Source organism: Panthera tigris, chromosome E3 (assembly GCF_018350195.1).
Source record: "Panthera tigris isolate Pti1 chromosome E3, P.tigris_Pti1_mat1.1, whole genome shotgun sequence".
Classification (NCBI taxonomy): domain Eukaryota; kingdom Metazoa; phylum Chordata; class Mammalia; order Carnivora; family Felidae; genus Panthera; species Panthera tigris.
Genome location: NC_056675.1, coordinates 19,443,552 through 19,467,343, shown reverse-complemented (window position 1 = coordinate 19,467,343; position 23,792 = coordinate 19,443,552). Strand labels below are relative to the sequence as shown.

Below are 23,792 nucleotides of genomic sequence, written 5' to 3'. Positions count from 1 at the left end.
TCACAGCACCTACTCCAGAGAGCTGTCGAAAGAATTAAACGAAACAAGGGGTGGGGAAGTGTGTAGCAGGTCATGGGACCCTGGGATTTTTTCGAGAAAGGTTAGTCGAGTAGAAATACATGCAAATTGAGTTACTTTCTGAGTTAGCTTTCTTGCTGACTGAGCTGGGGAGCTGGGGAGCTGGGGAAAAATACCACAGAACATTCAAGCTGCGTTGACCGGGCCAGACCCCGAGCCAACCAACCCCTGGCACAGATGATTCCATTTGATTCACAGAAGAATCCCACAAAGGAGATGCTATTATCCCCATTTGGGGGATGAAGAAAGTGAGCCACCAAGAGGCTAAGTGGCAGGCCCGAGGCCCCCAGCCAGTGAGGCAGAGTCAGGATTTGAATCCAGGGCCCACGCTCTGCATGAGCACTGCCCTCGGGAGCTCTGTGTTTAAATCCCAGCTCTGCCAGCACCGGGACCGGAAGCGAGTTTCTTAACCTGTCGGAGCCTCAGCTTTCTGTCCCGAAAGGGGGGGGGGGGTGATAGTAAGAATACCTACTTTGCGGGCCCATGAGAGGATCAAACGGTACGACACGCCTAGAAGGGACCGGTATGCAGCGGGCGCTCAATACGTGCTCACTGCGTCGCCAGGGCTGGCCCCATTTCTCAAGAGTACTCAGTTGGTATGCTCACTATACTCAGTCCATGGCAGCCACGGAGAGCTTTTCCCTTGGGGCCTCAGTTTCCTCATCTGCAAACTGGAGCACACGGTGAGATCAAGTCCCTGGGCCCTTCCGACCTGGACGGTGTGTGCGTTGAGGCTTGGGCTCCCTTCTTGGAACAGGAGGTGCCACAACAAGGACGCAGAGGAAGGTGCATGTGGTGCGAGCGCCCTGGGGGATCACGAGCGACGTTCCCACGCGGTGTGATGGCTCTTTCTTCCTCCCCGGCCCCGTCTGGCCAACGTGTAACTTGTCCTTCTCTTTCATTAAGACCTCAGTCCTTCCCAGTCCCGACTCGTTTTAAGATCCTTTTCTATTTTATTTGTTAATGTTTATTTATTTATTGGGGGGGGAGGGGGAGAGCACAAGCAGGGGAGGGGCAGAGAGGGGGGAGAGAGAGAATCCCAGGCAGGGTCTGCACGGTCAGCGCACAGCCAGGCGTGGGGCTCGAACTCACAAACCGTGAGCTCGTGACGCGAGCCGAAATCAAGAGTTGGACTCTCAACCAGCTGAGACACCCAGGCGTCCCTCTTTTCTATTTTAATACCTCGTCTTGAGGCAGTAAGTGGCACGGTGCCATTCGAGGACTGCGGCCCGCGGGCCCGGGTTCCCACCCCGCCCTGCCGACCCATATGGTCTTGGGTAAGATGACTTAATCTCTCTGGGCCTCAGTTTCCCCACCCATGACTCGGTGTACCAGCAACCCACGCCACATCAAGCTGCTGGGGGCGCCGCTGGGTCTGGCATGTTGGCAAAACGGAAAAAAATGGGCGAGGGGGGTATTATTATTATTTACTCTAAAGCATCTTGGAAAGAATAAACACTCACACTAAACTGTGAGTTGACAGATATCATTACTCGGGACGAGGCTTTAAAAAGTAGGCTTTCTAAATGAATTGGTGTAAAAAGAAATAGTGAATAATAATTTTTTTTTGGGGGGGGGGAAGTACACAGCCCAAATTGGAAGGCAGTGAAAAATGAAAATGCTGCACCCGTTGTTAGAAAACTTATTAAGAATTTCAAGACAGTGACCGTAGAGCGTTAAATCAAATGTAAAGCCCTTCTATGCGTGAGACCTTATGTGACTATATGGGTCGCATGCCCATGAAGCTGGCCGTGTTTTTTTTTTTTAATGTTCATTTATTTATTTATTGTTGAGAGAGAGAGGCAGAGAGCAAACAGGGGAGCGGCAAAGACAGAGGGAGAGAGAATCCCAAGCAGGCTCCACACTGTTAGCGTGGAGCCCGAAGCTGGGCTCGAACTCACAAACCGTGAGATCATGACCTGAGCTGAAACCAGGAGTCTGACGCTCACCCGACTGAGCCATCCAGACACCCCATGGCCATGGGTCTTTATCTGGACAGGGGTATGAGCTACATGCGTGTAAGCACTTCTTGAAACTCACTGAACTGTACATTTAAAACCTATGCAATTCGGGGCGCCTGGGCGGCTCGGTCGGTTAAGCGTCCGACTTCGGCTCAGGTCACGATCTCGCGGTCCGTGAGTTCGAGCCCCGCGTCGGGCTCTGTGCTGACCGCTCAGAGCCTGGAGCCTGTTTCGGATTCTGTGTCCCCCTCTCTCTCCGCCCCACCCCTGCTTGTGCTCTCTGTCTTTCAAAAATGAATAAACATAAAAAAAAAATTTAGGGGCGCCTGGGTGGCTCAGTCGGTTAAGCGTCCAACTTCGCTCAGGTCGTGATCTCGCGGTCCGTGAGTTCGAGCCCCGCGTCGGGCTCTGTGCTGACCGCTCAGAGCCTGGAGCCTGTTTCCGATTCTGTGTCTCCCTCTCTCTCTGCCCCTCCCCTGTTCATGCTCTGTCTCTCTCTGTCTCAAAAATAAATAAATGTTAAAAACAAATTTTTTTAAAAGCTATGCAATTCGCTGTGCCTAAATTATACCAATGAAGTAATATCGATGAAAACAAGGAAACCCGACAAAACAGAGTCACAAATCCCCAGCTCATACTAGGCAGAGTGGTTCAGTGTTGAGGTGTAGGTATAAATTGTGTGTTGAATGGTTTCCTTTAACCTTGCCTATGTATCCCTGGCCCCTACGTACAACCGTACGGGATGCGTACTGCCCAACCCCACGCCATTCGAGTAGACTCCGGTACGAACCGTGACTCCTCCACTCGCACAGTGAGTAACCTGCACAACTGAACGTGGTGAACCTGATTTGTAGCTGTATGTCTAACCTCATTTGAAGGAATCATCGTGGGTCTAAAGTGAAAAGGCTTTGCGGATGCAAGACCCGGGCTAAATCGAAGGGCCTTGTTGCAAATTCCATTCCGAGGAGGGGTCCAGGAAGAACCAGCCCATGGAAAGACTTTTCTGGGTTCTGGAAAGGCGCCAGCATCCTTCAAATTCTGCAGGCCCCGTGCAGCTCAGCAAACCCTATCCCCTTTCCCGCCCCGCCCCCTCCACACTGCTGAAAACCTCTGCTCAGACAGGCAAAAGTCTGGATTGAAGCGTCCAAGCTAATTTCTCACACCAAAGTATGATAAGACACGGAGTCATTTAGAAATTTAAATTACCACTGTTTACACTTAAGAGGGTCTTCTCACCGCGGGGAAACTGTTTCCAATTACGAAACACGAAAGCTGGTCACCGTTTGGGGTTAATACGACGCTCTCTGAGAGAGTGAGCAGGCAAGACTACCCAGACACCCAATTACCTAGAAAGATCATCTTGAATAATTGGAATGAGGGCAACTAAAGCAATTACTCGATGTTGTGATCTCCAGAAGCAGTCCTCCACCAGCCGTCGGGATGTAATCACCTTTAATAAGAGCGCGTAATTAGAGGAATCCAGAATTTCAGGACAGAAAGTGACAGATCCGCCACTTGAGAACGAGGGAGGTGAGAGGACCATTTGTGGTGCTGGAGAAAATGACACCGGCGGGTGGTGGGAGGGACGGGATGGATGAGAATGGGTGGGTGGGGTGGCAGGGTGGGCAGGCTGCTGCTGCTGAAAAGACCTCAGAAGCCTGGGGGGGGGGGGGGGGGGGGAGGGGGAGCCTGACTCTAACCTAAATGTGCTGTGTGACCTCGAGCAAGGCATTTAACCTCTCTGGGCTCCACCTTCCTTCTTCCTTTCATCCCTCCAGTAACCGTGCGTTGTGCATCTGCCTCATGGGACTCTTGGCGTCCTCGCCACTCATTGTTCCAGGAATGACAGCCCCTGGGGCCCCTTATGCACCAGTCGTTCGTCCTTCGGGACCCTCCCTGCTTGGCACCCCTCCCACACGGCCTACCCAGACTATCCTGAGCCCCTTCCACAGCCCTCTGGGCCCCCGGGTCCGCAGATGTGAGTCTCCTCCTCGTCGGTCCCCCACTAGAAGGCTCCGCAACAGCAGGAGCTGCGGGTGACCCCCCCCCTCACTGCCCGGGATCCTGGCACACAGCCTGGCACCGGAGGATACCGACCACCGGCCTGCGGCAAGGGGGACGAGGTCGATGTGGCCGGTGTCCGAACACAAGGCTTCGGCCTGCCCTGCCTCCGAGAACGGCACCCAGTGAGGCGGCCTGTGTTATGAGTTTATCGAGAATGGCCAGGAGAGAATCTCTTCCTTTAGGATTCCAGGGCTCTGCTGGTTCCACAGATGACCAGGGCCATTCAGATGATTGATGAGTCCCCACCTCAGCCAAAGGGCTGCAAGAATCATCTCAATATTGTCTGGGAATGGCAGGTGAGAGGGAACAATGGACGTGTCAACCATCGGGGCTGGTCCCCTGTCTCTTTGTGTCCTGAAGTCTCTGCGTCATGGGATGAAAGCATCAGACCTCTCCTTTTGCCAGGCCCCGGGGCCACAGATAGGTACCCGGGAATTTGGAAGCAGGGAGGACTCTGCAGAGGCAGGACCTTTGGGCTGGCTCGTGACGGTTGACAGAGAGCTCCCTAGGCAGACAGAGCGAAAAGATCACCCGGGATTAACGCACAGGCCCGGGATGCGCCGGCCACCCGGCGTGCTGGGGCTGCAGCCAGCAGGCTGACCTGCGCGAAGCTCCGATGTCAGATCCCGGGCAGCCGTGACTGTTGGTTTGTCCCCTTCCTTCCCTGCCCAGCGTGTTCTGATCTATGCACGTTTCAGTTCTATGACATAAATCAATGAAATGCACTAAATAAATTAAGTGAGCAGCAGAATTGTAAATCGATTTCAGACGCAGAACAGAGAGGTTCGGGGAACCAACAAGAGACTATTATAGAAACTGAAGGGAGAAATGACTCAGGCAAGACTCAGGATTGTGGCCGTGGAGCCACCACATTGTTACACGTCCCTGAAATATGAAACAAATGAAACCTACAAGCCTTGGAGAATGTTTCACCAAAAAGCTGCCAGCTGGTGGCTGCCAGAAATCCCAGCTCGCTGGGAAACGCGAGTAGGGACAACTGGGCAGCTCAGCCCAGGGGGGTCAGGGGAGACCACAGACTCTTGAGTCAGGATCCAAGTTTCCAAACCCAAACGGGTCACCCAGGGTCTGCAACATGGACCTCCCTACCTTCCTTCATTCAACAAACATGTGCTAAACTCTTGCTGTGTGCCAACCCTTTCTGGCTGGAGCATGGGAGCCATCAGAAGGACAAGACCCGGTGCCTGTCCTCCGGGAGTGTCCAGTCTGATGGAGATGATCTCAATGCAGAATGACGGGTGTTCTTGGGACCAGTCACCGTGGGTATCTCTGCGTTCAGGGGTGGCTTGGCAGAAAACGTCATGTCTAAGCTAGGTTTTGAAGGGTAAATAGAAGTTTTCCAAGGTCCACAGACCAAACGGAGGGAACGGCATGTGCAAAGGCACAGAGGCCTGACAGATGGCGGAGAGCTCAAGGAAAGTGGATGCAAGGAGAAGGACAGGGCTGGAGCCCAGGGTCCACGTCAGAGACGGTAGGAAGTGGAGTAAGAAAGGCAGACCAGACCACAAAGGGCCACGGACACCGTGTTCAAACATCCTGGGATATTTAAGCTTGGGAGCCAGGGAAAGGGTTCAAGCAGAACCCTGATACGGTGGGATTTTTCACTTCGGAAGGATAATTTAGAATTCAGTGTGGGAAACTGTTTGACTCTTTCTTGAAGCATCACATACAGACAGAAAAAGCGCATCTATCGTAACTACACGGCTTGATGACTTCTCATAAACTAAACACATCCATGTAGCACTCAGACCAAGAATCGGAACATCGCCAGCCGCCGGGGCCCTCCGCACGTCCCCCATTCAGGCGTCGAGGGCAACCGCTGTCCTGACGTCTCACAGTCTAGACTCATCGTGCCTGTTTTCCAGTTTTCCCTAAGTGGCATCGTCGTAGGAGGTATTCTCTTGACTCTGGCTTCTTCTGCGCAAACCCACGGTGTAGACCGTCCACTCCCCTTGCCGAATTGTGCTCCACTGTGTGTGTCGATGGGGACTGAGGAAAAGCAGATAGGAGCTGAAGGGTGCAGGCTTGATGGCAACTATGGGTCACGGGAGGCTTCTTCATTCTTTCACAGTGACAGCCCATCGACCTGTGAGGGACAGCTCCCAACTGGGGTGTAGGAACCGGGAGCATTCCCCACATGACACCGTGACAGGTGACTTGGGACCAATCCTTACCGGGGAACACCGTTAATAAGGTAGAGGGAGGAGAACCCCAACATCTTCCCGGACTCTCTGCAGGGATCTGAGGCGGCAGAACATTATTCCTCCTGCCTTTTCCAGCGGAGGGTGGATTCTTTAGCCTCTGTCGGAGCCCCTCCCCGAAGTCTGCTAACCATTTTTAGCCCTCTCCCCACCCGTAGGGCAGAGACTTTTTTGCCTCGTTCGTGTCTACACCGCCAGAGCTTAGCCTAGAGCTTGCCACGTAGTGGGTGCTCCGGAAACGTTTGTCACATGGAAGGGCCTGCGTGCAAATGACTGGCATGCAGAGGCTGTTCAGTTGGTACCCGGCAAGGAAACCCACCCGAACATGTGGGTCCCTTTTGGAGAAATACATAAGTCACTTTGGGATGACAACGACCGGGGGAGACTTTGACCTGCAAATCAATGAGTCTCACACACACACACACACACACACGCCCAGAAATCTGGCTGAGCCAATTCCAACACAACCATCCCCGAGGCTGTGGTCAGGCCCGGAGGTCCCCACGTGGGTAGTGTATTTCTTGCCTCGCCGATGTTGGCAGTGGCCGTGTGACTTGCTTTAGCCAATGGGATGTTGGCAGATACGATGCCAGCAAAACTCGAAAACGTTTTTGTGCGGTTAGGCACCTTGCGTTTCTGTCCCCTCTACCCGGCCCCCAGAAGGAACACACGTGGAACAGACGTGAGCCCAGACCACATCCTGGAACCAAGATAACCCCCAACCACGGGAGCAAAAAGTAAATGCCGAATGCCCCTGCGCTCCAGGGCGGCTTGCTACCCAGCACGATGCTGGATGTGGCATGATTGCATGCTTTCTGAGTTCGAGCCCCACGTCCAGCTCTGTGCTGATACCTTGGAGCCTGGAACCTGCTTTGGATTCTGTGTCTCCCCTGCTCTCTCCCTCTCTCTCTCTCTCTCTTCCTCTCTCTCTCTCTCTCAAAGATAAACATCAAAATAAATAAACCTTGAAACTTTTTTTAAAAAGAATTATTATAATTTTCATACCAAGAGTATATACTGTTAAAATCAATGCTGATTTTTCATCCATTCAACAGGTGTTGTGAAGTACCTGTCAGCGCCAGGCTTCCCTCCTGGGCAGTGGGGACACAATGAGTCACAAAGGAGACAAAATCCCTGCCCTCGCGGGGCTGACCATGTTAATCAGGCGAGCACTGAATACACTGCAGGCATAATAAGTGATGCAAAGGCTTCCCTGAAGCTGGGACATTCAAACCGAACCCTGAATGACGGAGGTACCAGCTATGCAGAGAGCTGAGCGAACAGTGTTCTGGGAGCAGGGAATGACAAGTGCAAAGGTCCTGAGGCACACACTAGTTTGGCTGACTCAAGGAACAGTAAGGATCCGGGGGTGCTGGAGTGTGGTGACGGCAGGGGAGGGGAGAGCGCAGGAGATGAGCCCCAGAGGTACGGGGCCAGACCCTACACACCTTACAGGCTGTGATGAGAACGTGTGCTTTTTCTCTGAGTGCGACAGAAGCCAAGGGCGGGTTTTAAACGGGGATTCGCATGAGCTGACTTACGCGTTAAAAAAATCATTCTGGCACAAGTGAATCAGGGGGCAAACATGGAAGGAGGTAAGCAGTTAAGAGACCGTGGCAGGAATCCAGATGAAAAATGGATGTGGCTTAGGCTAGTATAAAACAAAAAGATATTTCCCATGTGAAGCACAAAACTAAAATGGTCAGGCACAAACTGAGAAAAATGCACGTCATGCTAAAAATACTGATGACAGACAAATAATTTTCCAGGGGACAGGGTCGGGAAGCAAGGGACCAGAGGGTACTGGAGAAAATGGCAAAGAGGGGGTGCCATTTGTGAAGGGCCTTGAAAGTGTGACTATGGTTTGCCAGGCGGAAGGAGGTCAAGAAAAGAAGGGGAGACCTAGTCTGAGGACACCCTGAACTTGGCTCAGAGGTCTTGGTGCAGGAGGAGCAGGGAGTATCACCCAGTACACACCCACGTTCACACATGCACGCAAACATGTATGCATCCCTGCGCATATACACACGTATCCACGCATGTGTGCACATTCACACGTGGACACACACTGTGCATCTATGCACATGTGCACACACACATCCATGCACGCTCACACACCATGCATCTATGCACCTGCACACACGTGCACACACATCCATGCACGCTCACACATAAACACATGCTGTGCAGCTATGCACATCCATGCACGCTCACACATGCCCACACACCGTGCATCTATGCACATGCACGTGCACATGCGCACACACACCCATGCGTCTGTGAACATGCGCACACATCCGTGCACACACACACGTGCACACACATGAACACACCCCATGGCTCTATGCACGTGCACAGTCTCACCTGTGCACACATTTACATACCCCCATTCTCACACGCGCTCACCCACCAGCATGAAAGCACACCCGTGAGACACCCGTGCACACGCTCTCACAGCAGTACCTGCTCACGCATACACACACCGAGCCTTGACCACACACACACACACACACACACACACATTCACTCACCCGCTCACAGAGTCTTGGAAGGCCTGGCGTATTTAAGAGCCAAAGGGCTCAGGTTCAAACCCAGCGTCCTAACCGTATGACCTTGGGCGAGTCAATTCACTCTCTATGCCTCCGTTTCCTCACCTGTAAAACGAGGACTAGAACGAGTCCCTGCGTGTAACGTTCTCAGAACACTGCCTGGCACGTGGTAGTGAAAGCCAGTCCGTGTGAGCGTCGTGGTCATTACCATATCCGGCAGACCAGAAGGGAAGTCCCAGAGGGGGCGGGCGCGGGGGCAAGAAGCCAGGAGACGCGTGCGCTTTGGGGCGAGAACACACCCGGGCTCCAACACCCGCCCCGGACTCCCCGCGTGGCCCCCACCCAGCGCTCCGTCTCCGCAGCTCGGGGACCTCATCCGTGACACGGACAGTCACCGTGGGAGGCGGGCACAGGGACGGACCCGTGAGCGTCACGTTCCTGCAGGCCTCTCGGGGGGGGGGGGGGGGGGGGGGCCAGGCCGGGGGGCGGGGGGGGGGGGGGGGCTCGGGGAGAGGCCACAGCAGCTGCGCGACAAACCCCGCCGATCTGAGGGGACAGCTGACGTGCCTGAGAGGCCGGGAGGGCGCGAAAATCGTTCTGCAGCTTGGCGGCAAAGCCAGCCCACTCAGCCTCCTTATAAACGTTTTTATATGCGCCGCCAGAAGGTCCTTGACGTGGCCGCCAAGCCCTGAAGGGAAAATCACGAGGCCGGGAAAACACAAAGATACAATCTCCCCGGGGCCCTCGGTCCTCGTAAAAGAAGCAGGAACAAAGGACGACTGCTTCCAGGAGGAGGCGTGAACGACCCGCCCGCCGCTGGACGCGGACACGCACGCACGTGTACCCGCTCCACAATGCTCACACAGGCACACACACGCACGTGCGTGCTCACACGTGGACACGCACCCTCCACACGTGCTCACACCCTCGTGCGCGCTGGCACTTGGGTCACACGTATGCACACGCTCACATGGACGCTCACACGTGTACACACACACCCACCCCACGCATGTTCACACTTGGACACACGTGCTCACCTGGACACACACACGTATATGCACTCCACACACACTCACACGTGGACACACACACCCGTGCATGCTCCCACTTGGACACGTATATGCACGTGCTCACATGGACACACATATATGTATGTACTCACACATGCTCACACGTGCACACCCACACTTGTGCATGCTCACACTCGGATACATATATGCATATTCTCACAATGGACACACACTCCACACGCTCACACGTGCACACACACCCATGCATGTTCACACTTGGACACACATGCACGTGCTCACATGGACACACATGTGTACACACTCCACACATGCTCACGCATGCACATACATACACACCCATGCATGCTCGCAATTGGACACACATATGCACATGCTCACATGGACACTCACACGTGCACACACACACACACACCTGTGCATGCTCCCACCTGGACACGTGTGTGTATTCACACACACGTATGTACTCACACACGCTCACATGTGCACACACGTGCATGTTCACACTTGGACACACATATGCACATGCTCACATGGACGGACATGTGTACACACTCCACACATGCTCACATGTGCACACACTCATGCATGCTCACACTTAGACACACATATGCACATACTCACATGGACACTCACGCGTGCACACACACATCCGTGCATGCTCCCACTTGGACACGTGTGTGTGTGTGTTCACACACACATGTATGTGCTCACACGCTCACACGTGCACACACGTGCATGTTCACACTTGGACACGCATATGCACATGGACACACATGTGTATGCGCTCCACACATGCTCACATGTGCTCACGCTTAGACATACATATGCACATGCTCACACGGACACTCACACGTGCACACACATACCCGTGTATGCTCATATGCACATGCTCACATGGACACACGCGTGTATGCACTCCACACGTGCCCACGCGTGCACACACCCTTAGACACACAAGCGCATGCCCTTTCACACGCACACGCTCAGCCACCGGCGCGCGTGCGTGTCCACACAGGAGACACACGTGTGCAATACTCACGGGAGCACCTGATCGCACACGTGTACACTCGCCCTCAACCCGACACGCACACGCACGCTTACGTGCGCGCACACGGGCCGCGCTTCCCGGAAGCCAGATGCGGAGCACGGTTGAGCCCGGAGCTCCCAGGCCTCGGGGGGATCACTGGCTCGGGGTTCTCGAGGGCCGCCCCCGGGGCCGGGCTCGCAAGATGCCACAGCACAGGGGGGCCCGAAGCGTGGGCTCTGCCCCACGCGAGATGTGAGGCGTAGGCGGCTTCATGCCTCTAAGGCTCCGATTCCTCACCCGTCAAGTGGGGCGAGTCTGTCAGTGCCCCCCAAGGTTGGGGGGAGGCTTCTTGGTTAACGCCTGGGAAGCACCTGGTGCAGAGGAACCGCTCAGTGAACGTCCGCCCCGTATTACCCAGCAGTATTCCTGGCGCTTCTGGACCTCAGTTTCAACTTTTCTTGGTTAAGTTTACTTATTTTGAAAGAGAGGGAGAGCATAAGCGGGGAGGGGGGGCAGAGAGAGAGGGAGAAAGAGAGACGGCATGACAGGGTCCATGGTGTCAGCGCAGAGCCCGACGTGGGGTTCGATCCCACCAATCGAGAGATTATGACCTGAGCCGAAACCAAGAATTGGAGGCTTAACCGGCTGAACCACCCAGGTGCCCCTCCTGACCTCGGTTTAGAAGCTGGGGCCCAGTTGCTCAGCTCAGAACTTCAGGGGTGACCACGAGTAGCGGCCACATAGGGCACAGTCGCTGGGAAAGCCAAGGAGGAAAGGGAGGAGGAAGTGCCCCCTGCCAAAAGGCTGCTCGGCGGGGGCGTCTGGGCCTCTTCCTGGGCCTGAGGGTCCCTGTCTCATGAGCTGCCACTTGGTTGAAGGTCTTCAAGGGGACAGTGTCTGTGAGACAGGAACATTAGCAGCCTCCGTGACATAGGTCCCCCTCACCCACTCCCTCTCTGCCATCAGCAGGGATGGGTCAGAGACGGACCCTCCAGTCCCCGAACCTCCGGACGCTGCAGGGCCACCAGCCCCACCAGCAAGAGGCACGAGTGGCCACAAGCCCCGGACAGGCACACCGAGATCCCCCTTGTTGGGACAGTTTCTAGCACTGGACTTCTGCCTCAGTTTCCCCACCCTGACTTCCAGAACCAGAGCCCTCTCCTCATCTCTAGGCTGTCTGAAGACACCTGCACACCTCCCCTCTCCTGGCAGCCGTCCTCCTTGGGCAGGGGTGGGCAGGCGGGGAGGCGGCCGCACCCCTACGTCCCTTCGGCAGCGAACCCTCCAGCATCCATTCTCCTGCTCTTCCATAATAACAAAACCCCTGACTTCTCTGAGCACATGGTTGCCGGGATAGCGGTCTCATTTCCCAGCTTCCTTTGCAGCTGAGTCTGGCCCTGGGATCATGTTCTGGCCAAGGACACATGAGCAGGTGCCGCGGGCAGCTTCTAGAAACCTTGGAATTGACCAGCAAGCTTTGCCCTTCCTCCTTTGCACCCTTCTAAGTGGCTTCCCAGAAGGCAGGTGTGACCGCTGGAGCACCAGCTGCCATCTGAGACCATGAGGACAAAGGCACAGAGATGATGGAGAGGGGCAGCAAGGTTCCGGATCCTGAGAGCTTCGTGGGGCAGAGCCTCCCTGGATTGCCTACTTCCAAACTTTTATAAAAGCAAGGCACATTTGTCCTTTAAAGCCAGCTACTGTGGATCACCATTCCTGTGGCTAAACTTAATCCTGACTGCTGTGCTCACCCCACAGGATGGCCGGCCCCTGACCATCCTACCGGAGCATCACCGGGGGGCAGAATCTCTGTTCGTGGACCCCACACACCAGGGAGTCATCTCTGCACAGTGACTGGGGCCTCCCCACGCCTGTTGAGATGACAGACACAGGGCATCTGGCTTCCTGCCCCCGAGGTCAAATCCTGCGCTCAAGGCAGTGCCCCCAACACTGGTCTAGCCTGACCCCAACTTCTGCACACCCGTCCTACCTCCCCGAAGTCCTGCTGTGCCCTGGAAGGATGGAAGCGTAATGACTCTCAGGGCCACCCCGATTGCGGAGGGGAGTGGTGCGGCGGTGGCGGGGGGTGGGGACAGGATGATCCCCCACCTGCTTCTGTCCCCTTCCCAACAGCTTAAGAAACTCAGAGCTGCAGGATTCAGGCTCCTCTGGGGAGCCGTCGCCCATGAGCGCGGCAGGAAAAGCTCTCATGGGGCTTTGGAAAGCCACCTGGGCAGGAAGCGTCTCTGCAGGGCGCTTGGCTCACACACCTGAGACCTGAGCGGGGGCCACACTTACCCTTCTCCGATGCTGGGGCCAGGTCAATGAAGCTGCGACATGTTTCACCTTCGAAAAGAAAAGAAGGGTTTTCAGAATGTGAGAGGCAGCGAGGGCTTCAGGCTTTCGCCTCTCCCCTTCCCTGAGCCCTGTCGCCAAGTGGGCGTGGCACCCGAGCGTCTCTAACCTTTATTCCCAGAAAGTCAGTGTCCCCAAGGAATGTTTGCTGCCAACTCAGCTGAACAGCCCCGGGGAGGCCACCTCCGCTCTCACCTCCTGATCCAACCCATCCAGCCCAGTCGCTGGCACCTGCTCCGAGCCCTCAGTCCCCCTCCATGGCCTCAACCCCATCCAGACCCATCAGGATGAGGGCAGCGGCTCGCGGGGCTCCCTGGGCCTCCACACTGCTGTCGCCAGAGGGATGCTTTGGAGCCACACAGTTCCGATCACATCTCACACACACGCACACACACGCACACACACGCACACTCTCCCCCTCTCTCTCTCTCTCCTGCTCAAAACCCTCTGATGACTTCCTGAAGAATGAAGCCCAAGTTCCTTCACGGGGACCCCTGAACTCGGCCCCCGACACTCCTCAGGCTCCCTCCACCACGAGGCCTCCACACGTGCCGTCCCCCCTGCCGGGGACACACTTTCCCTGTTCTAAGCTCTCACGGCACCTTGGCCTTCCCCTGTGGGACATCCGGTCACCCGACAGTTCTAGCTTTTGCATGTGACTCTTGGACAGACGGCCCACAAGTCGTCAGCGCCACGAGGGCGCGCCCCACATCCTCGTGCACCCCCGCCCCCCGCTCAGGAAACGGCAACTCCGGCCTCCCACGCGCTCGGGCCAAAACCGCAGCGTCAACCTTGACTTCTCTCTTGCTCTCACATCTCCACGTCTGGTCTGTGGCTCTGGCTTTGGAGGTATATCTAGAATCCGACCACTTCTCACCCCCTCCGCTGTTCCAGCCACCATCGCCCACAGCCTTTGCTTGGGTCTCTCTGTTTCTGCCCTTATTCACACAGACGGATCATGTCCCTTCGTTTAGAAGCCTCCCGTGGTTCCCAGATCGCTCAGGGTCAGAACCCAAGTCCTCAGGGCGGCCAACCAGGCCCTGTGCGATCTGTCCCCCCATCACCTCCCTGACCTCGTCTCCTACGAGCTTCCCCCTCACTCACTCCACTCCAGCCACATCGGCCTCCTTGCTGATCTTGAAATGTGCCGGGAACCTTCCCTCCCCGCCTCAGGGCCTTTGCACAGGCTGCCACTTCTACGTGGAGCATTTTTCCCTCAGAGAGCTGAATGGTTTACTTTTCCTCTTTTTTACCACTTTCCCCACATGTTACCTGCTCAGGGAGGCCTTTCCTAGCTAATCTATTCAATATTCCAGAGGTCCCTCCCCTGTCTGCCCATCTCTCTTCCTGATGGGCCCCTATCACCTAAAACAGCTTCTGGTACATAGTGAGCACATTATAAACTAAATATTTGCTGAAGGAATATATGAATGGATGAACAAACCAACGGATGAACAAATGAGCGAAAGCCTTACACCCAAACCTTATGCCTATAAGAAACCGCAAATTTTCAGTCTCTTCCGGGGCCTCCTCGATGCTGGGCACTGTGCTGACCACTGAGGACACACGGCCCAGCCTCCAGCCCCTCGGTCACAAAGGTGGCGCAGGCTGGACCCCCACCCACAGACACATTTTGTGCGTCCCACACAGGATCCCAGCATAGGGAAAATGTTGCCTTGTGAGCCCAGATGAAGACTCAGAAACCCGGCCGTGCTGGGCCCCCAGGGCACACAGCCACAATCACACGGGCCGGATGCTGCCCCCTTCAGACAGCGGACGAGCCTTGGAGTCGGCCACAGTCCCTGCCCGTCCCTGCCTCACTGAGGCCACCCAGCCGGCCCCCGGGGGCACTGGATTGGCTGACCTTTAGGGTCTGCTTGTAACCCCTGGTTTAAGGATTTTACTGGATACAGATTTTAAGGATACAGATTTTTGTGTCCAAATGGAACGAACGTGGGTTGGAGGGCAAAAAAGATCTGGAAGCTTCCGGCATTCTCAACTCATGCGTCTGCTTGATGCTTGTGAATGCTTCTCTAAGAGGGTCCCTGGAAGCCCCTGTGGGATCCTGAACGTCCTTCCTGCTCCATATAAATAAAGGGTGTGCTGGCACGTGAGGCTGAGAAGGAAGGCGGGGGCCAGATCACAAAGGGTCTTGAGTGCCAAGCTAAGGAGTGGATTCCTGTCTTATTGACGTCACCCCTTCCAAAGATTCATGAGGCCACAGGGGGCTGGACGGCACTCTTGTGGTTCTGTCACGCTCGTTTCCTCCCTCAGGCTCTGGGGCCCCGCTTCCCGTCACAGATGAAGACAATAAGACTCGGGGCCACAGAGAGAACAACTGGGGCCACATAGCGAGCCAGAGGTACCAAGATTAGAACCCATGGAAAGGGATGTTTGTTGACAGCCAACAACTGGAAGTGAGGGTAAAAAAAAAAGAGAGAGAACAGTGGCAAGCCAGAACGGACAGATCTGAATGAATTGTTTCATGCTTTCTTTAATGTTCTATGGTTTTCTCAAAATCTGGAGAGAGAAGCCTTTAGTGGTCAAATGCACACCGACGCCACCCAGGGCCACGTTCAGACCTTGTGGGTCCTAGGCATTTTGGCCTGTTGGGCTCCTTCCTACATAAAGAAATTAAATTAAATTAAAAATTGTATTTTTGCAATTGCATCGGTTAAAGACAAATACATTAACATTAAATGTTAAAATTTTTCGTCACCTAGAAGTTTATCTTTTTTGTTTTTGAGAGAGAGAGAGTGAGGGCATGCGAGTAGGGGAGGGGCAGACAGAGAGAGAGAGAGAGAGAGAGAAAGAGAGAGAATCCCAAGCAGGCTCTGTAATGTGAGCACAGAGCCTGATGCAGGGCTCAAACTCATGGACCGCCAGATCATGACCTGAGCCAAAACCAAGAGTTGGCTGCTTAACCGACTGAGCCACCCAGGCACCCCAGTTCACCAATTTAAAGTAACAGTTTAAAGGTTTTTAGGGGCGCCTGGGTGGCTCAGTCGGTTAAACCTCCGACTTCAGCTCAGGTCATGATCTCATGGCTCGTGAGTTCGAGCCCCATGTCGGGCTCTACGCTGAGCGCTCGGAGCCTGAAGCCCGCTTCGGATTCTGTGTCTCCCTCTCTCTCTGCCCCTCCCCTGCTCATGCCTCTGTCTCCCTCTCTCAAAAGTAAATAAACATTTTTTAAAAATTTAATAAATAAAAAATAAAGGTTTTCAGTGTATTCCTACTATATTCGCAAGATTGTGTGACCATCACCACAATCAACTTTAGGACATATTCATCACCCCCCAAAAAACGCTATACCTATTACCAGGCAATCCCCCTTTCCCCCAATCCTCCCACCACGGGGCAACCACTGATGTATTTTCCTTGTCTCCAGATTTGCCTCTTCTAGACATTTCACATAAATGGAACCATACAATATGTGGCCTTTTGCATCTGGCTTCCTTGACTGTTTTCTTCGCGTGATGTCTTCAAAGTTCATCCACGTTGTAGCGTGCATCAGCACTTTGTTCCTTTTTTGTGGTTGAATAATATTCCACGGTGTGGATACAACACATCGTATTTATCCACTCATTGGTTATCGGGCTTTGGGTTTGTGTCCGCTTTCTGGCTCTGGACGAACATTGATGTACAAGATTTCGTGTGGGCAAGTTTTCGTTTCTCTTAGGTATATACATAGAGGTGGAAATCCTGGTAACTCTATGTTTAACCTTTTTGGGGAACCACTAGACTGTTTTCCAAAGGAGGAGCATCATTTTACAGTCCCACTAGCAACGTACGAGGGTTCCAATTTCTCACCATCTTCATCAACACTTGTTATTGTGTCATTATTATTATTATTATTATAGGCATCCTTGCAGATGGAAAGTAGTATCTCCTTGTGGTTTTGATTTGCACGTCCCTAAGAACTAGTGATGTTGAGCATCTTTCCACGTGCTTATTGGCCATTTTCATTTCATCTTCGGAGAAATGTTTATTCAGATCCTTTGCCCATTTTAACTGGATTATTTTGTCATTTTATTGAGTTGTAAGAGTTCTTTATATATTCCACATACAAGTACTTCGTCAGATATCTGACTGCAAACATTTGGTCCCACTCAGCAAACAATCTTTCTGCTTTCTCGACGGTGCCCTTTGATGTTGATGAAGTCCAATATATCTTTTGTTGCTTGTGCTTTTGTGTCATATCTCAGAAGGCTTTGCCTAGCCCAACACCATGAAGGTTTACTCTTCTTCTCTCTTCCAAGAGTTGTATCCCTTTAACCATTACCTTTAGGTCATCTATTGGACATTGACGCGTACGGTATACAAAGGTGTCTGACTCCATTCTTTTCTATGTGGACGTCCTATTGTCCCGGCCCCATTTGAAAGGCTATTCTTTCCCCATTGGACTGTCTCGACACTCTTGTCAAAAATTAACTGGCTATGAATGGAAGGATTTATTTTGTTCTCTCAATTCTATTCCATCGATCTATATGTCTATCCTTCTTACTGGTACCACCCTGTTTTTTGATTACTGTAGCTTTATAGTAAGTTTTGAAAGGGAGTGAGCCCTCCAACTTTGCTTTTCGTTTTTAAGATGATTTTGGCTATTCTGAACCTCTTGCATTTCCATGTGAATTTTAGAATCAACTTGTCGATTTCTGAGAAAAGAGCCAGTTGAAACTTTAACATGGGTTGCACTGAATCTGTAGACCAATTTGGGGAATATTGCCACCTTAATAATATTAAGTCTTCCAGTCCATGAAAATGGGATGCCTTTCCATTTATTTAGATCTCCTTTAATTTCTTTCCATAATGTTCTGTAGTTTGTTGCATATAAGTTTTGCACTTCTTTTGTTAGATTTATTCCTAAGAATTTTATTCTTTTTGGTGCTATTGTACATGAAATTGTTTTCTTAATTTCACTTTCAGATTGTTCTCTTCTAGGGTATAAAAATAAGATTAATTTCTGTGTATCGACCTTGTACCTTGCAATCTTGCCGAATATGTTTATAAATTCTAATGGTTTTTAGTGGATTCTTAGGATTTACTCTATACAAGATCATGCCATCCACAAATACAAATAGTTTGACTTCGTCTTTTCCAATCTCAATGTCTTTTATTTCTTTTTCTTGCCTAACTGCTCTGGCTAAAACCTCCAGCATAATGTTGAAAAGAAGCGGCAAAAGCAAATGTCCTTGTCTTGTTCCTGATCTTAGGGGGAAAGCATTCACTCTTGTACCAGTAAGCATGATGTTTGCTGTAGGTTTTTCGTAATCTATGTCAAGTTGAGAATACTCTTCCTATTCCCAGTTTGTTGGAATAACCTGCAATCATGTGACCCTGAGAGTGCCCCCAAGCAAACCAAGGCTCTGGGTTTTCAGTGATTTGCTCAGGACCACACCAGTAAGGATGCCCTAAAGTCTTTCTAGCTCTCTAGTCCAACTCAGTCTGTCAGAATTCCCTACTGCAGCTAGCCATTCCCACTGTGCAGAGCCATCAGATCCTGAAAGGAATCCCCTGAGAACATACCTGAGTGCAGACCAGGAAAATCCACCAGAGGCCAAATACAATGGCTCTCACACTTCCATTTCTGCTTACGTGGACAATACTGAACAGAAGATGTTTGAGCGGAGATGGCCAAACTTGGCCAACACTGCCTGTGCAGGGCAATGCTGAAGGTTAAGGAAAAATCATAGTAATGACATAAGGAAGACTGGATCTTTCAATGGTCAAAAAGTCTAATAACTGAAATCCAAACACGGAAGGAAGTTTTTTCTCCAAACCCTTGGTCTCCATGATAAAAATTAGCTAACCATTTGTGAGAAAGATATCAAACTGTACCATATTGCCTTAACGCTGTTAGAAGTAGCTTTTAAAACATCTTTGTCAATTATCAGTAAGTTGATACGTTTAACTAAGGGATTTAATTGGGGTATAAAACTAACGATAAGTACACTTTATCTCTTCAGACTGAGGCTTGTCAATTAGATCACGGAGCTGTGGCATGTTACTGCCACCTGATGGCAGTGTATCTTCTGTGAACTGTGGAACAAGAAAGCTGGGAAGGATCCTAGAGGGAATCCAATTTAAGTGGTTCTCAGCCCTGGGAAGCCCAAGTCCCACTCACGGAGATCCTGGTTTAATTGACCAGTGTGCGACCTAAACTTCAGTGGGGTTTTAAAAGTTCCCTGGGTGATTCCAACATGTTTCTAGGCTGAAACTCACACTCCAATTAAAACAAAATCTATTTTCAACATTAGAAGAACCATAGTCAGCCATCTTAGTGACGGCCCGTGCTATCGCAACGGACGCTCCTTCAAGCAACAGCTTGGGATAGGGCAGGATAGCAGAATGGCCAAGAGTCTGGGTTCTGGAATCAGCAGAGCTGGGTTCACATCCTGGCCCTGACGTTTCCCGCCACACGAGTCCCCAGTCTTTCTGGGCCTTGATTTCCTTGACTGTCTAATGGGTACAGCGCCTGTAAGGCTGTTGTAAAGACTTGACAGGGGCACAGAGGTCAGACATGATGCCTAGAACAGAGTGGGTGCTTAGGAAACGGTGGCTGTCATCATGGCCATCATCATCACGTAGCTCACATGGGGCATGGCCTCTGCAGTCTAATGGAGAGGAGACCAGACGGATGCACAGACCACCATCGTGGTGGGTAGAGGCGAGGAGTGGGGCTCAGAGCAGGGGCTCGAGAGCCAGACCAGCCTGGGTTCAGCCTGGCTCCATCACTTACTTACTGTGTGACGCAACATCAACCTCCTGCTGCCTCGGTTTCCTGACTAATAAAGAGTGAAAGCCACCAAAGCTACTGTGTCTATAGCGCCTGTAACAGGGTGGATCCGAAAGGTTGGTGCCACCCACCAGGTGGTACAACTAGGACAGTTCAGTGGGCAGGAGTCCACACTGCCAAGTGGCAGCCGCAGGGCTGTACAGGTTTCCCTATGACTCCGTGTCCGGGGTGTGGCCCTGCGTTGTCCGTTGTTTCCCCCAAGTTCATGGGCATTGTCTGGTAACTGCCTCATCCTTGTGCCTTGAAGAGCCCTTTCTCCAACCACTACCTCCCATGCTATTCCCTTTGGCGAACGGTGAGCTACTAAGAATCGAGAAGGGGAAAGAGTTTCTCCTCCCCAGGAAGGAGAGCTCCCTGAAGACCCACTGTGCTCCCACAGGCCCACCCGGAGGGTAATGCTGCCCCAGTTCACAGAGGGGACAGAAAGGAGGAATTTGTGCAGGGGGAAAGTACGGGGGGGATCCACGCGTTGAAGAACATCCACGGCCCCCCAAGGAGATCTCAGGACCTTCCAGGAAACCAATCTGGGAGAAGTGAACATCTATCAAGGTCAGGGGTCACAGGGTTAACCCAAATCTGCACCCCAGTGAGGATCCCACAGCCCCCATGGGGCCAGGAAACCATCAGCCGTGGGGAGAAGAGGGGCAGGAAGAAACTAGAAGTTTCTCCCCAAAGTTCTGAAAACTTCCCATGCCCCAGGGGCTGGCGGGGAGTCTCAGTTTATGTGGGGTCTGAATCTTTCCCTGGAAAAGCTCAGTCCCGTTAGGCTAGTGAAAGAAAGTCATGGGAGATTCCCTGCTTGTACGAAGCAGGAACGTGTGTTCATACCCACCACAGCCTCCAGAGGGAACATCCTGTATGGTATTCTCATCGCTGCACCTTGCCCTGAGGCAGGTGGCCAACAGGTGAGACTTGGTACCCAGCCCCAGCGCAAGGGTGGCCAACTCATGAGATCTCAACGGCTGGCAGTGACTGAGGCAAGCCGGCGGGTAACCTAGAGAGGGTGTGCCCCGTCAGAAGTGACCTCCTGGCCATCTGGACCAAGTCGGGGCTCTGGCAGGAAACAGACGGCACCCTGGAGGGCTCACTGAAGACAGCTGAGTGAAGGGACTATTCGCAGAAATGCGGATGGGGTGAGGGGCTAGAACTGTGGAGAGCCCTCACTTCCCCGCTCAGAGGGGCAGGCAAGGAAAAGGAGCTTGCGGAAGAGGAAGCCGCCCAGGAGGAGTTGGCACTAGGAGCCCAGCCACCCTGAAGCAAACATCTGGGCAGGGGCCCAAGAATCTGCATTTCTAACAAGTTCCCAGGCGCTGCTGATGCTGCTGGTCTAGGAACTGCGGGCTTTTTTTTTTTATTATTAAAATTTTTTTTAACGTTTATTTATTTTTGAGAGACAGAGACAGAGCGCAAGCGGGGGAGGGGCAGAGAGAGGGAGACACAGAATCGGAAGCAGGCTCCAGGCCCCGAGCTGTCAGCACAGAGCCCAAGGCGGGGCTCGAACTCACAAACCGTGAGATCATGACCTGAGCCAAAGTCGGACGCCCAACCATCTGAGCCAGCCAGGTGCCCCCTGGGAGCTGCGTTTTGAGAGCCACGCTTTAGAGGAGCAAAGCCACAGTCAAAACTTCAACAGGGAGAGAGCGAGGCAGCGGCGGGAGGACATACCCCAACCTTTCTCTCCTTCTACCCTCGGATTTCCTACCGGCACCTCCCACTGGCCAGAACCACGGAGAACCCAGAGGGCGCGGGGCAGTCTCCCCCGGCACAGAGGGGTCAGAGGACAGACGTCTACGATCACCACAATCACTCTCTGAAATGATCTTGTGGATGCATTTGTTTACTGTCTGTGTCCTCTACGGGACGTATGATGGACTTTTCTGCTGTGGGTGCTACTCAGGTGCAGACACATGTGGACGGTGGGCTTGACCATATTCTGGACCAGGCTGGAGGCTCCAAGCCTTGAAATAATGCATTAATGCAAAATACTCTCTCTCTCTCTCCCCCTTCCTTAACTCTCTTTCGCTCTCTCGCTCTCTCTCTGAATCTTAGGAATCCAAATCACATCAAGCAGTGATCTAGGGAGGTGTCTGAATTAGTTTTGAGCCCTAAAAACATTCTTCTCTTGGATTCCCAATATCAGTGCTCTGTATTCACGCAATTGTATTCGACCAACAATTACTGGGCGCCTACGTGCCAGGCACTGTCCTAGGCACTGGGGGCACAGCAGTGAACCGACAGATAAACCCCCACCCTTGTGGGTCTCCTGTTCTTATACTGAAGCGTATACATCAGCCATTCAAAATCCCTGCACCAAAGAGGGGCATTCCCTAGCTCTTCTGAATAACGCTCAGACAACGCTCTGCAACCATCCGAAGCTCCCGTGACCACGTCTCACTCACGGCTGTGTCCCCAAAGCCTGGGACAGTAACAGGTGCTCCAGATACGACTGTGGATACACGAATACGTGAAAAGCACTTCGTAAGCTGCCTTTAGCAAGAATTACCCCAAGTGGGGGATTCCAGTCTGCAGAATCCTACAGGTGGGCAAAGGTGAGACCGGAAACTGAGCGCTGGAGTGTCTCGGGGCCGAGCGAAGACAGAAGAGGCAAACAGAAAGGAGGCGTCTTCACTATCGAGGGAAGAGGCCCCGTTGCGCAGCCATACCCAGCGTCACCCGCACCGTGATGCAGGAGGCGTGGACACCTGAGGATCACTTGGACGTGACCCTGTCACACTTCCTGTCCCCTGTCCTCTCTTCTGCTGCTTTGTGCCCTAGGGCTCCGATTTACATCCTTCCCTTTTCCCACCTCTCCGTCTCAACATCTTGTCTCCTTCCTCTGAGCCATCCCCCAGCCTTGGGGATCCGGCTCAGTGCCCACCCTACACCCCAGCCAAGAAGCCTGCCTTGCTCACCGACCACCTGCCCCATCCCAAGGACATGTCTCCCTGCTCTGAATTTCCAGCATTTGATCACAGTGTCTCCCGTTATATCGTCTCACTCTACCCCGGGCACGGCAGGGGCCCCCTCTGGTTCGGTCCCTTCTGGGGCTGTAAATGGCAGATCTCCCCACCAGCAGGTGGAAGCTAGGGCGCGTCATGTTGCCCAGGATCCAGGAGAGCCCAGAGTAAGCACCACACTAAGAACTTGCCACGCATCACAACTGGACGAGGTCAGTACCCGCCCCCATTTTACAGATGAGGAAAAGCAACCTACCTACGGCTACCCAGCCAGGAAGCATCAGAATCAAGATCGGGGCTCAGGCGTGTGTCTTTCCTAAGCTCTTTCCACCACGCAAGGGACGGACTTGTCCAGAACAGAACATTCCACAGCCAGACGAGATTTTCGCGCTCAGGCAAATCAACAGTGTCTCTGAAATGTCCTTTTTAACTATTTCGTTATGGGGGAAAGTCCCAACTTTTACAAAAGCAGAGAGATTAGCGCAAGGAGCTCCATGGCCCCACCAGCAGCTTGGAAACTGTCACTCCACGGCCAGTCTTGTCTCTCTATGCCTGTGGCAGCGCCCCCCGCCCCCGGCCCCCGCACGGGGTTGTCTTGAAACAAATCCCAGAAGTTGTGTCTAAATGGCTTTTCGAAGGGTTTGCTCCCTTGCTCAGAAAAGACAGAGGAAAGGTCGTTCCTTCCTAGACTCTGTGACATCATCTTGTGGGGCTGGTGGCTTTCTGCAGCGTGGGAACGAGACGTAAAACCCAAG

General features: G+C 52.9%; 1 protein-coding gene across 5 annotated transcripts in view; it reads right to left on the bottom strand.

Annotated features, from left to right (window-relative positions):
• The window catches only part of GSG1L (GSG1 like), a 207,833-nt gene that overhangs the window by 122,992 nt on the left and 61,049 nt on the right, over positions 1–23,792 (bottom strand). For all 5 annotated transcript variants that reach the window (XR_006212352.1, XM_042971343.1, XM_042971345.1 and 2 more), the window contains exon 2: positions 13,228–13,275. Coding sequence is in view for 4 of the 5 variants with exons in the window: in XM_042971343.1 (XP_042827277.1) it covers positions 13,228–13,275 (48 nt within the window). In the remaining variant the exon portion in view is untranslated. The remainder of the gene's footprint in view (positions 1–13,227; positions 13,276–23,792) is intronic.